At 46.0% G+C, this 14,811-nt stretch overlaps 1 protein-coding gene across 4 annotated transcripts in view; it reads left to right on the top strand.

Annotated features, from left to right (window-relative positions):
• The window catches only part of Eva1c (eva-1 homolog C), an 85,350-nt gene that overhangs the window by 47,449 nt on the left and 23,090 nt on the right, over positions 1 to 14,811 (top strand). For all 4 annotated transcript variants that reach the window (XM_020165694.2, XM_074072805.1, XM_020165693.2 and 1 more), the window contains one exon: positions 14,174 to 14,317. In XM_020165694.2, the coding sequence (XP_020021283.1) occupies positions 14,174 to 14,317 (144 nt within the window). The remainder of the gene's footprint in view (positions 1 to 14,173; positions 14,318 to 14,811) is intronic.

Here is a 14,811-nt window from a genome sequence, read left to right as displayed (position 1 = left end):
CAGCCTGTGGCCCATGCCTCCTAAGGCCTTGTGATGGTTCCAGTGTGGGTTGAGTGTCCTCTGAGGATGAAATTTAATCCCCCCTGAGAGGAATTAAGAAGGTGGAAACTTAATCAAACTGTGGTGTTTGGAGGTGAAGCCTTGGGAGGTGATTAGAATTAGATGATGTCGTAGGGGTGGAGACCCAATGATGACGGCTTTAACAGAAGAAGGGAGACCAGAAGAGACAAACACATGCTCTCTGTCTCTTGCCATGTGATGCCTTGGGACTCTGCCAGCAAGAAGGCCATCACTAGATGCGGGTTCTTGACCTTGGACCAGAACCATGAGCCAAAATAAACCTCTTTTCTTTATGATGTTACCCAGCACAGGCATTTCATTATAGCTTTTTAAAAAACCTAATACAGAAAATTGGTACTGGGAACATGAGGTTGTTGCTGTGACTACATCTGCATATGTGGAAGTGGCTTTGGATTGGGTGACTGACAGAGGTTGGAAGCGTTTGGAGGGCTGGGCTGGAAAAGGCCTGTATTGCTATAAGTGGAGCATTATTGGTGATGCCAGAAGAATCACCAGGGAATTAGTCTTGGATGGAAATGAGGGCCCCACTGGAAATAGAGGAGAAAGTTGTGCTTATTTTGAGAGCAAATCACCTGGATGCATTGTGTCCATGCCCCCAAAACTTTATGGGAGGCCAAACTTAAAAGTGATATACCAGTTCATTTGGTAGCGAAGATTTCAAACCAACAAAGTGTCCAGCCTGGGCATTATTGGATGCTTTTAGACAGATTTACAGTAAGACTCAAGAGCAAGGAAGCCGAGTGGAAAATTCACAGCCTGGCCAAGGAAGGAGCTAAGAAAAGACTCATAAGGGTGTGGCTGAGAAATACCCTGGCTAAAGAGATTAGTGTGTCGAAAAGCCAGCCAATTGCTTTACATCAGGACAGTTGGAAAAAGGCCTCCAGTCAAGCAAGCCTGTCCGGGTGCAGCTTGTGCCTGTGCTAGACCTTGGCATCTGTGCTGTGCTGAATTTGCAGGTGTGTACAAGGCAAGTTCTGGCAGCATGGTGGCTTCCACTGAGATTTCAAAGGAAGTCTGGGAGGCCAGGCAGAATTAGCCACTGGGCGGGAGCCCTGCAGAAAGCCCCCAATGAGGCCATGGCTAGTGGAGCCATAGGAGTGGACATGCAGTTCCCACTGAGGAGAGCTGCAGGAGACAGACGCCATGTGACCTGTGGCCAGTAAAGCCTTACCAAGGCCTGGGGAGCCCAGTCTTCACTGCAGTGTGGACAAGATGCCAGACTTGGAGCATTAGGGTTTAATCGTCCCTACTGGGTTTCAGTCTTGCTTTGGGCTAATTATTCCTTTCTATTTCCCTATTCCTTTCGGATCAGGAATGTTTGCCCTGTGCCTGCCCTGCCGTGGTATCTTGGAAATAGATAACCTGATTTGCTTTTACAGGCTGACAACTGCAAGGAGTTTGCGAGAGTCAGCTGAGACTTTGGACCTTTGAATTAATGCTGGGCCGAGCTCAGACTGTCAGACTATTGGAGATGGAATGACTGTGTTTTACATTATGAGAAGGTGAAAGTGTCCTTTTTGTGTGATGAAAAGTGTCCTTGGGGATAGGGACAGAATACTGTTGTTTGAATATGATTTGAGTGTGTCCCCAAGGTTCACATGCTGAACTCTAATCCCCACTAGGAGGTACTAAGAGAGTGGAATCTTAATTTGACTGTGGCTTTTAGAGGTGGGGCCTTTGGGAGGTGATTTGGATTAGATAAAGTCATCCCCTGGGTGTCCCCGTGATTGAACACTGGTGGCTTTTAAAGAAGACATTGAAAGACCAGAAGAGAAACACACATGCATGCTCCCTGTCTCTTGCCACATGGTGCCCTGTGCTGTCCCAGGACTCTGCCAGAAACTAGGCCATCACCAGACCTTGTACAGAATTATCATAAGCATGTTTTCTTTATATGGTTATCCAGCCTCAGGCATTTCATTATAGCAACTAAAATAGACAAATGCAGTCCCATAGCTAGTGTTCTGCTCTGTTGAGAAGGTTTGGTAGATGTTGAGAGCTACAAAGGGCAACCCTGGCAAACCCCAAAGGCAGGCTGGCATGGCGTCCAGTGGCTCTTTAGTAGGAGATAGGGGATAGGGCTCCTGTCACAGAGGGTCAGATGCTTCAGAGATTAGGGAGAGAGGGAGGCCCTTTTGACTTGGGGCTCCATTGTCTGTTAATGGTTCTACGCTCTGTTCCATTGATCTGAGTTCTTGGAACTCCATCCCCCTCTCAAATAACTCCTGAGTGTGTTGGATAGAAGCTGTAGGCTTCTCTCTTCAATGTCTCCACCCTCCTGCCTTCTCCCTGCTACTGCCTTAGGTAGAGGGAGTGGAGGCTGAGCCACTGGAGGATCGTCCCAATGCCCAGGGAAGCCAGAGTCATCCTTCTCTCCTGGTAGAAGGGAGACCTAACTCCCTTTTACAAAAATTACTTCATTTTTAATAACTCAGCCTTTTTATTATTCAAGAGATTTTTCTAGAAGGCATTCATGGGGATTATGCAGGAGATCACCAGCTCTGTTTCTTCTTTATGCATTCTGCCATAACCCCTACACTGCTGCTTTTCTTTCCTTTTCTTCTCTTTTGTCGGTACTGGGGTTTGAATTTAGGGCCTCACACTTGCTAAGCAGGTGCCCTGCTACTTGAGCCATTTCATCAGTCCCCCCACCCTCCTCCCTTTTTTTTGGTTGGGACTGGGGTTTGAACTCAGGACTTCACACTTTGCAAAGCAGGTGCTCTAATGCTTTAGCCACACTTCCAGCCCATTTTTCTCTGGTTACTTTGAAGATGGGGTCTCATGAACTATTTGCCTAGACTAGCCTTGAACCATGATCCTCCCGATCTCTACCTCCCAAGTAGCTAGGATTATAGGCATAAGCCACTGGTGCCAGGCTCCACCAGCCCTTTTTAGTGTTGGATATTTTTGAGGTAGGGTCTTGTTTTCTGCACAGGCTGGCCTTGAACCGCTTTTTCTCCTGATCTCTGTCTCCTGAGTACCATTTCTTAATATAGGAGAAGAGTAGCCCATTTCTCAGACTCACTAAATCTTAACAGGGTTGCGTGTGTTCTGGGCAACAGCAAGAAGCAATTATTCTAACTGTTCTTTTGAGCAAACTTCATTTGGCCATGTTGGTAGATCTGCTGGCTAGGCTGCTGCCTTTCATTCCAAGAGTGCTGGATTTAAGTTGAATAGAAACATAATCAGCTAACTAAAATGTTGACAGACACCAAGCACACAGACAGGTTTCCTCAGAGAGCTGGAGGGACCCTCAGGTCACGGATAACCTTGTACATACAGGAAGGTCTGTGAAGGGAAGGCTGTACCCCTTGCTGAGCTGTTGGGGTTACACAGCTCGAGCTCTGATACAATGAGCTGCTGAGCCTCTCCCTCCTGCCCCTCACCTCCCAGCATGCATGCAAGGATGACAACCAAAGTCTTCTGTGAGCATCTGTGAGCCACAGCCCAAGTACCAGAGCCTCTGCCACCCTGTGCTCTGCAGTGCAAAGGAGAAGTCAAGGGTAGCCCTTGAGGGAGCTCAGCTCATCCTTACCATCCGCAGGGAAACTTCAGGTCTGTTCTTAGTACTCAGGTCAGTGCTAACAAGCAGAACTGCACGTGCTTCTGTACAGACCTGTGCACTGGCACGCTCTCTTCATCTATCTAACTAAGTGCTAAGTATTGTTTGCTCTTGGCAACACTGCATGAAGGTTTAAAGCTATCCCCTTCCTCCACTACCTCTGGAGAATTCCAAGCTTATTCACAGCCCCTGTGCCTTTGCACAAGCTGTTCTTTAGGCCTGGACTGTTCTGACCTCATACCTTTGTGTATGTGGTCTCTGACTCCTGATTAGGGAATTCACTTGATGTCACCTCAGGGTGGTTTCCCAGGCACAGTGCCTCTTTTCTGCTGTTCCTCTCGAGCTGTACTCTGATTGAGTTTTTTCCTAGCATGGAAAGAATCCACGCTGTGTGTATGTATCCAGCCCTGCAGAAGCTGAGCAGGGCTGTGTCTGTGCAATGCTCAGTAACTAGAACAGCATCTGGCACAGCATGGGAACCTGTGTGAACCAGAGCCCCTTCTAAGCACGTCATGGTGCCCACACTTGCCTCCTGTGGAGAGCTGGTTGTCTGGTTGCAGGCTGGGAATGTAGGCCTGGTGTTGTCATAGCTTCCAACTGCTCGTGAGATGCTGGAAATCCGGGCTTTTGAAAAAATGTGACATGTTCCAACTTTTAAAACACTGAGTGAGCCAACCAAAACATGCCTACAGGCCACATCCGGGCCACAGGCCCATGTGTGTGTGTGATCTCTGCTCTTGGTTCCCAGCACTTACTGCCGCTCAGCCACATGGCTTTGAAGAAGGGGAAAGGCCACTCATGCGTCACCCTGGAACTGGCTTGAGTTCCATAGAACGAGCGTGTGGGAGCCAGGGCTGGTTCTCATCATGGACTCTGTGAGGACGTTCTGCAAAAGCGTCCCAGAACATCTGGTTTGAGAGGGAGCCATGTGTACTTTTCCTCTTGCATAGAAGCTAAAGTCTGGCAACTCCAATGAGCTCCAGACTCCTAGGGTTCCATTGGAGGCACACAGTGAACACTGGCTGGGCCTCACTAAAGCACCCTGTGGCCGGATCACTCTGTTTTACCCATCGGCTCAGTGTCACTTCAGACAGAGAGAGGAGAGAGAGAGAGAGAATGCAAGTGAGAGAGAGAGAGAGAGCATTCTACATGTCTTTCTAAAGTATTACCATCATTGTCGTCTTTCTTCTGCACAAACACCATAATAACATTTAACAGAAATAAGAGAAAAATTTAGCTAACCATTTTACCCATCAAACAACAAGACATTTACTTTTCTGGATTTCTTCCAAGTCCTGGCAGAAAAGTTTCACATAATGACAATTTTTTTTTTTCCTTTAACTTTATCTCATGGGTGTTTTTTCATGTGACCAAAAGGTCCTAACAACGTTGGCCACTTTCTGCATCTGGTGGAAAGGGATCCTGTGCAATCATTAACCATCCCCAGTGGCTGGATACTTCATTGTTGTTTCTGACTTTCAAGATACTATGAATAATGTAAGATGAACTTTCCTTGTTGCTTTTTCTTTCTTCTGGATTATTTCCTTGGGAAACATTCCCAGGCATTTCATACCCAAACAGGGCACAGGCATGTTTATAATTCTTCAGAAATATCATCAGAGGTTTTTTCCAGAAACTTTTTGTACCAATGAATATGTGTAAGCAGTGAGGTACACTGAAAGTGGCTGGAACTGGCAGCCTTTTTTGTATGATTTTTCTGACTGTGTCCAGTTTAAGATGTATAAAATGTTACCTTTCTTGGATTATGAATGACCTTAAACAGTTCCCCCATGTTTTTGTGGTTATTGTATTTTATGTCTACATATTATCTCTCTAGATTTTTCCCTTTATTTCCCCCTGCTTGTGATATTTATTTAATTATTTCACACATTTTTATGAGCTCTTGACAGAGTAGAGAGAGTAACTTTTTATATGTTTTTTTTTCTTGTTTTATGAAGTGCTGGGGATTGAACCCAGGGCCTTCCTCATGGTAGGCAAGGGTCTACCACTGAGCTACACCCCCAGTATTAACCAGCCCTGGTTAATATTTTTTTGATTACATGGTATGTCATAAGTGGAGTAAGTTCAAGAGGAAGGGATGGAGTGACTGTGAGAGCCCTCTCCCCCTTCCCGCCACCATGCAGGTAGAAGTTACCAGAGTGATGTCACCAAATAAGTCCCTCCAGGGCTGCCCAAGGCCTGGCCACAGTCCCCTCCTAGTGGGACACTCACACCTACTGAGCATTTCCAAAGATGTGAGTGTGCTCACTCACCTGCCTCAAAGCTTCTGCATTCTGGGACAGAGGGAGGAGGCCAATGCCCAGTGTTCTGCCCAGCATCCTAAGCTGGTCCCATTTGAAGTGCACTGGGGCAGGCCGGGCATGGTGAGGCAGACGCTAGAGAGGTCAGCACTGGTCATGCGTCAGCCCTTTGTCTTGGGCAGTGCTTCCCAACTTTCTCTATCATCCACACATAGACAATCACATGCAGATAGCACAGCTGGGTGAAGAGTAAAGAGGCAGTTGCTCAAGGCCAAAAACAATTGGGGGGGGTGCATCTCCAAGGAGCATCCCAGCATGTCTGTTCCCATTCACGGTAGGTTGGAAAGCTCTGCCCTGAAGTTGCACTTGACCTCAGGGTATAAAGTTTCGGGATACAACCCTAGACTTTCCCCAAAATCCTCTGAAGGTCTTCTCAGCTCATGCCCGCTGCCCAGTCCCAAAGCCACTCCGAGTTTTAGGACTCGGTTACCCCAGCCATACACTTCCAAGTAATAAAATGTGTATTTGTTTTTTATTGTTATGTAACAAAATACTCTAAAATTTGATGGTCTAAGAAAAGCATGTGTAATCTCATAGTTCTGTGGAACAGGATCTCAGGAATGGCTTAGTCCAGCAGTTCTGGGTTAGGGTCCCATGGAGTCGCTCAAGGTTGGCTGAGGCTGCTGTCACCTGAGGGCTGGAATTCCAAGGTGGCTGACTCATAGGACTTGAAGCTGGCACTGGATGTTGGTAGAGGCTTCAGTTCCTCCCCTCTTGGCTCCCCCAAGTGTAGGATGTGGTAACTGGCTTCTCCCAAGAAAAAAGGACAAATGGAAGCCATGCATGCTCACCTCTGCATGCTCTGTTGGTTACACAGGCCAGCTTTTATGCACTGTGAGAAGAGGCAACACAGTGCCATGAATTCTAGGAGGTGATGTTCACTGGGAACCAACTTGAAGGCTGTTTGTGGCTAACAAAACTCACATGTTGACGTCTTAACCCCCCAGTGCATCATGTGATCTTATTTGGGAATACAGTCTTTAAAGAGATAATTAAGTTCAATTGAGGTCCCATGGGTGGGGCCTAACCCAATCTGACTAGTGTCCTTCTAAGGCAAGGAAATCAGGACACAAGTCAATGGGAGAGACCTCAGGGGAAGCCAGCCCTGTTGACATCTTTGTCTTGGACTTCCGGCTTGCAGAACCATAATGAAACAAATTTACCTAGTCTGTGATATATGTTACAACGCCCTAGCAAACTAATACAGAAGTGGATAGCCACACCTTAGCGAAAGGGAGGAGGCAAGATGGATAGATCCAGCTGTGAGACTTTCTCCAAACTATCCAAGTGACTCACCCAGAACCATTTCTGAAAGACCTTAGAGCAAGTCAGACCCATTAGCTTGGACCTCACCCAGTGAGGGCAACAAAGGAAGGCATGGAAGTGATAGGTCATCGCAGGTCCCCATGAGTAGCAGCAAAGCAGCTAGTGAGAAGGGAGGGAGCCTTTCCAAGAGCTGGGCACAAGGACATGGGCTTCAAAAAGTCCCCCTGGCTGGCCATTCACTTCAGTGCGTAATTTCCTGCTATGGTCATATTTTCTGGGTGGGCTCCAGGGATTCTGCTGTTTCCGTAATAAGAGACTGAGAAAACCACACAATGGGCCACAAAGGCTGGGCTAAGGCTATCCCAGGGCCAAGTGTGGGCAGGCCTGGACTTTTCAGCCAAGATCAAGGTGCCAGGAGTGCCCACTGCCAAGACAGAGCCACTTAAGAACAGCCAGCCCAATTATCTAAATAAACACAGCCTATAAAAAGTGATTAACTTCAGTCTCAGCATTAAACAAATGCCAAAAAAATTAAAATTAAAATGGTTGAATATCTTGTTATCACATGTATCAGAGGTGGCAGGCAGTTGGCCAGCAACAGAAGGTGCAAACAGAATTTGTGTGGGAGGGAAAAAAACCACTTTAACAAAACAACAACAAAATCCTGCAAGTGGTTCAGTACTCAGTGTCAACAAGGATGTGGTTGAACCTGAATCAGACTGGAATTACCTTGGGCCATTTCCTGAAACCGTACCATGGGTTCTTCCACTCTCACTAAGATGAGTTACTTCACACCCAAGGGAATGTAAAAGTGCAGAATCGTGTCCCAAGTACGTGACCACGAGCCCCTGGACCTCCTGTGATCTTATAATTGGAAGTCTTTTTGGTTTTCCTTCTTCTCTTTAGCCTTAAAAAATAGAGTCAGGCTGGGTGCCAGTGTTCGTGCCTGTAATCCAAGCTAGTTGGGAGGCTGAGATGAGGAGGATCATAGCCTCTGCCAGTATGAGCAAAGAGTGAGATCTTATCTTCAAAACAACCAGAGAGAAAAGGGCTGGAGGTGTAGCTCAAGTGGTAGAGAAGCGAGAAGCAAGCGTGAAGCCCTGAGTTCAAACCCAAGTGCCACCAAAAAAAAAAAAAAAAAATCTCTAAGAAAGAGAAAAATTCTAGGACACTCATACAATTCTGGCAGTAAATTGCATGGGCGTTCTCTTTCTGTATAATAGCATGACAGAGTGTGTCACGAGCCTTAACGCTTTGTCCTTTGACAATACAATCAATGACCAGAATTTCTATGTAGACGCTCCATTGTGCTTGTGTGTAAATAACTAGCTCTAAGGATATTCTACGTAAAAATGCCTATAAAATTCAAAAATGCAAATCATCTGAACCTTCACCAATAAGATATTGTGCACAGCGATGGCACATCCACAAAGTGAAAAACTAGCTCTTTCAAATAATGTTTATGTTAAAATGTTCACAAAATATTAACAAATGGGGAAGAATAGCATACTAAGTACTTTGTCTGTGAGCCATTGAGGGGCGAGGACATTTACACACAGAAAGGTGGCTGGATGTTCTTCAAGATCAATATGGCTTTGTGTGAACCCAGGGCCTCACACATGCTAGGCAAGCGCGCTACCACGGAGCTCCACCTCCTGTCCTGTTGTTTTTCTTTTCTTCTTGGGACAGGATCTCACTGTATTATCCATGCTGGTCTTCAACTTGACATCCTTCTGCTTCCGACTCTCAGAAGTAGATGGGATGGCATTACAGGGTTTTTTCTATTTTTGATAATGAGATTCACTGGGGATCCCTCCCCTATCTCCCAGTTTGGATTTATCTGTGCTTTTAAAATGTGAACATGTGTTTATTTTGTACAGAAAAAAACCAACCAGAGTCCTGTTTTAGAACATCAGATCTAACTTTCATGGTTCAGTTACTTCGGCAAGTAGGCGGTTTGTGCAGCAGTCACATGTCCCATCCATTTTCTCTGCAGAGTTGAGGTTTATCCTATGTAGGGAGAGGAATTTAGAGGAGAAAGGGCTGGGTTTAGGCCAACTTACACCTAAGGATTGTAGTTTAGAAGAAACAGAACCCTTTTTTCCCTCCAACTGGTAAGTGTGCTCAACTAAACACCTTAAATAAAAATGAGGCTCCTGAAGACAATAAAAATGTCCTCAGTCAAGCGTGTGCATCCCAGAGCAATAAGAAAACAAACAAGGAGAACACTGAAAGGTGCATCTTTAAGACAAACTTTTCACAGCTGCCGAGAATGGCTGAATACAATATTTATGAAAAAATTTTGCATTTCTGAAAAAATTTGTCTCCAAAGCCTCTCACTACTCAAAAACTGCTCATGCTTGTCTGACTTTATGGGACCAAGGAAGGCATATCATTTACAGTAGAAGTTGTCAAAGCCCTGTAGGCCTTTTACACAAACATTGCTTTCCCGTCTGTGTTAGTCAGCTTTTTGTTACTGTAACAAAATGTTGGAGACAATCAACTTATAAAGAGTTTCGTCTTTATTTTGACTCAATTTTCATAGGTTTTAGTCCCTGATGAGTTGTCCCATTGCTTTTGGGCCTGTCATGAGGCAACATGCCATGGTGGGGAGCAGGTGGTAGAGTAAAAGCTGCTCACCTCATGGCCACGACATGGAATCGGGTAAAAACTTCTATAGCAGACTCTGTGGCTCACAGGTCTGGAACCTGGGAAGCCCAAGGTGCATTATAGCGTGTGTGAGCATCACGTGGTGAGACAGAGACAGAGTGGGTATCCTAGCTCAGTCTGTCTTCCTTTTCCTATAAAGGTCCTCATCATGGGGACCCCATCCTACTGACTTCAGCTACTCCTAATCACTTCCTAATGTCCCACTTCCAAGTACCACCACATATGACTTTGAGGACCAAGTGTCTCACAGATGAACTTTGGAGAATATCATTCACACCATAGCACAACCCTGACCTGTCTTCCATGCAGGCACCAATGGCTTCTGTAAGACCGCAGAACATCGGCCTGACTCACCACCACCTATACATGTGCTTCTCTCCTCCCTGCTGGAGGAACTCATGTCCCCTCCCCATCCAGACTGTTACTGTCTCACTCATCTCAGTGCTAAACCACAATTTGTTCACTCCACAAGCCTTATGGGCACTGCCTTCTCCCTTCAGAACATTCCAAAACCCACTCTACATTCTCCATGGCCCATTCTGAAAGCACCAAACACATCAGATGCACACTTCTTCCCCAGCTGTTGTCTTTCTACTGCCCTGAATGTCCACCTTGGGTTGTCCTCCAGCTCAGCCAGAGCTTTCTGAGGCTGAGACTGTTCTTTTTGTTTTGTTTTGTTTTGCAGTTCTGGGGTTTGAACTCAGGGCCTACATCTTGAGCCACTTGACCAGCCCTTCTTTGCAATGGCTTTTTGTGAGATAAGGTCTCACACAAACTATTTTCCTGGGCTGACTTTGAACTTTGATCCTCCTGATCTCTGCCTCCTGAGTAGCTAGGATTATAGATGTGAGCTGCTGGCACTTGGTTGAGACTGTACTTTCACACCTGAAACTTACCTTCAATTAATCACTTATCTCTCCCAATTTCCATTTTTCACTTCTCTCTCACCCCCCTGTTCTGGCTCTTCATGTCCTAGAGCCAGCTGGTCACATGGGAGGGAGGAAGGAGGGGGGATCTGGGGCCTCTTCTTCTGGTTCCTATGACAATGTCAGAACCAGCCACGGAGATGGAGAACAGGAATCTAGGAAGGGAGTGTAGGAGAGCAGGCAAGGGTGGGTTGTGTTACTTGGATGTTTGCGGGGGGATAAGATAAGATAATGGATGAATTTGGTCTAGATGCTGGAGGGAGAAGTTTCTGGAAAGGTTGCTCAAGCAATTGTTACATGGGGTAGGGTTCTGAAAATTGGCCCAGGTTAAAAGTAGCATCCCAGTGGTTTGGCAGAGATGGGGATGGAATTGTGTCCTATATGGAGGTATAGATGGGAGATGCCCAGATCAGGGCACTCAGGAGCTGACTTTGGGTGAGCATCCCAAAGGACTCTGGGATATACGAGTCAGAAAAATCAGGGTGAAGGGCACCAGGGGAATCCTTCAGTGAGAGTGATTAAACAAGAAGTTCCAGAGAAAGGGAAGAATTAGGACAGGTTCCCATCTCTTGGATTGGGCTGTGACAGGTCCCTGTCATCTTGAAAAGGGATCAGTTTCAGGGTATATGTGGGGAAGAGCACATTGAGAATTGTGTTGCGTGTGTGTGTGTGTGTGTGTGTGTGTGTGTGTGTGTGTGTGTGTGTTGGTGGGGGGAGGATGGAGAGAACCTTTCTAGAAGCCCAGTTGTTCAGGAAACAGATCATGCAGGGGATGGGTCCTGGGATACAGGAGTCAGAGTTTTTGTTGCTGGAGGGTGAGAAGTTTCTCATCTTTAAGACACGAACAGATACACAGGAGACTTCTGTGCCTGGGGTCCTTATCTCTGTGCCCATGCCCTTGGGCTCCGCACATTTCCACACTCTCTTGAACACCCCCCCAACTCAAATGCAGGACAGTAGTTTCCTTGAATATATCGTCTTGTTCTACCAACTCCCTACTCCTACTGATTCCCCCATCATGGTCTATAGTACCACTCTTTCTTCAGTCCCACGGCCTAAGATCTGAAACCATCCTGGACACCTCCCTTGCCCACCATCCACCAGACACCTAGGGAGCAGAGCTCAGAGCTCAAACCTGCAAACTCTGGAGACCCCTGTTATGTTCACATCCAAATCCCAGAATTCTCCAGTTGTGTGAGGTTCCAAAATCTCCCTGGGTCTGCCCCTTCTTCCCCCAAATGCATATGTGCAGGTGTGTTACAAACACCCTATGTAATAGGGCAATTGGGAACATTAAATCCATTGATATGCAATGTAAGGAGCAGTGCCTAGCACAATGTTGGCTGTTGTCACATGTAAATTGAATTTTACAGTCTCAAAAGTTCTCTTTCTCCATTCCCTGCTCTTCAACTCTTTAATTCTCCCCAATGTGTTTTGTTAAAATTGCTTCCAACTGCTCTCTCTGCCTTGGGTTCCATTTTTCTCCAAGGTATCCTGTCCGCTGTCCCCAAAAGTCAATAGTGTGAAACCATTTCTTTAGGCTCTCTGTTGCTTGCAGAAGGCTGTAGCTAGGCACTCAAAGGAAGTCTCAGTATTGCTCCAGTTTTCCCACCTTGCTCACTGTGGCTACTCTAGCTGCCCCCTTTTCAGGTCATGGTCAGTCCCCTCAGGTTCTCCTGAGCCCCTTGCCTTGTGTTCATACATTTCTCTCTTGCCTACCTCTTTCCAATTCATATTCTTTCTTCCATGACCCAGGGCTCTCCTCCGTAAAGCCAGTCTTGACAATTCCAGGCGTAAAACCACTCCTGTTGTCAGGACCACTCCTTGCTGACCCTCAGTCACTGTGGAGCACTATGACATACCTGTCTCATATATTGGTTTGTCTCTCTAGCTCCACTGCTGGGTTAATTAGTTTGTGTGTGTGTGTGTGTGTGTGTGTGTGTGTGTGTGTGACTATGACAGAATACCTGACATAAACAACTTAAATAAAGGAAGAATTTATTTTGACTCATGGTTGCTAAGGTTGTAGTGTGTCATGGAGGGGAGGGCCTGGTGGAGCAGAGCAGCTCACACTATGGCCGCTAGGAAGCGGAGAGAGAATGCCTGCACTCATAGGCTCTCTCCATGTGTGTGTGTGTGTGCGTGTGTATAGGGGTACTGAGATTTGAACCCAGGGCCTCACGCTTGCTAGGCAGGTGCTCTACCACTTGAGCCACACCTCCAGCCCCATTTTTCCCTTTTATTCTATCCAGACCCCCAGCCTATGGAAGCTGCTGCCCATATCCACAGCTGGTCTTTGCCCCTTAGTTAATCCTCTCTGGAAACACCTGCTCAGACACACCCAGAGGTATGTTTTACTAAGCTTCTAGGCCCTTCTCAATCCAGTCAAGTTGCAGTCAAGATCAACCCTTGCAACTGCATAGGCTACCAATACAAGATAAGGTCTTCTTTCTGTTTTTTCTGATATACATACCATGGTGCCTCATTCTCCACAAGTGTCTTAGTCCACTTTCTGTTGCTATAACAAAATAGCTGAGACTGGGTGATTCATAAAGAATAGAGGTTTATTTGGGTCATGGTTTTAGAGGTTGAGAAATACAAAAGCATTGTGCCAGCATCTGGCAGGAAGAGCCTTTATAAAGCATCTAACATGGCAGAGGCATCACATAGTAAGACAGAGCAAGGGGCTAGCTTGTCACTCTTCTTTTCTTTAAAGCTATTAATGCCATCATGGGGGGGGGCGTCCCACCCTTATGACCTCATCTAATGTCAATTGTCTCCCCAAAACTCCACCTTCCAATATCATTAGCATATGACTTGAGGGTTATGTTTCCAGTATGAGAACTTTGGGGGACTACATTCAAAGCATGGCAGTAGGTGTTCCAATTGATAATTCCAAGGGCATTGTGTCAGGGTGCTAACAACCGGGTCCTCATGGTTATTAGTTCACTTCATTCATTCATTCACTCACTCGTGCATCAGTTACGTTTCCAGACAGTGGAAATTAGATGATGACCAAGAGGACGTACTGTCTCGCTGTGTTCATGTAAGGTAGAGTCTTAAATGTTTCGAAAAATGGCAAGGCTCATAAAACCGTCTCGCTCAATGTGCTGCACATTTTACCTGTTCCATATGCAGACCCAGTTATGTAATTTTCAGAACACAGTGCAAAACAAATATCCAAATTATAAATATCCAAAAACAAATCAATATGGTGCTAACAGAGCCTTAAGCCAAGCTCGAGGCTTTTTAGGACATGACCATGAAGCTGGTGCTACATCTCTCTAAGCTGTGTGGAGGCCAATGGTAGAATGTAGCTAACATTGTTCTTTCTGTTTCCCTTCCAGACTGTGTGTCCTACTCAGCTTTACAAGTCCTGTCCAGAAGGTGCTACGGGAAGCAGAGATGCACGGTCATTGTCAACAATTACCATTTTGGAAGCCCCTGTCTGCCAGGAGTGAAAAAATACCTCACTGTTACCTACGCTTGTGGTAAGAATAAACCCCCAACCAGCTCTGTGCAGACCCCCACTCTTTGGGAGTATGTGTGGACCGAGCCAAGCAGCAATCCTTCTGAACTGCTGAGTCATTCAGGCATTCCATCCCCTTTTTCTAGCCTTTATTCTTGTTTATGACATTCACATCAGATAAGGAATAGAATTTTCTTTGGTCGAAATTTGTTTTAAGAGCCCGTCTAGCAATCAGATTGGCAGTGGACAGGGAGGGTAAGAACAGAACAAGCGTACAGGGATAAAGTTGAGGTCACTGAGAACAGGATTTTTAGGAAGCTCTTGAATTTATTGGTGTGTCATGCAAGTTCACAGAAGTATTGTTTGGCTCCCATTTAACCTTCCAGTACCATTTTTGGGCCCTAAATGACTCACTTGCTGTGCTGCCAACAGTTATTTTATCTACATACCCACAGCAATGAGACAACAGATCAAATGCTTACATGAAGACAATTAAAAATGTTACATGGCAGCAAT

The sequence above is a fragment of the Castor canadensis genome, chromosome 5 (genome assembly GCF_047511655.1).
Source record: "Castor canadensis chromosome 5, mCasCan1.hap1v2, whole genome shotgun sequence".
NCBI lineage: Eukaryota > Metazoa > Chordata > Mammalia > Rodentia > Castoridae > Castor > Castor canadensis.
This window is presented reverse-complemented; position numbering and strand designations above follow the sequence as displayed.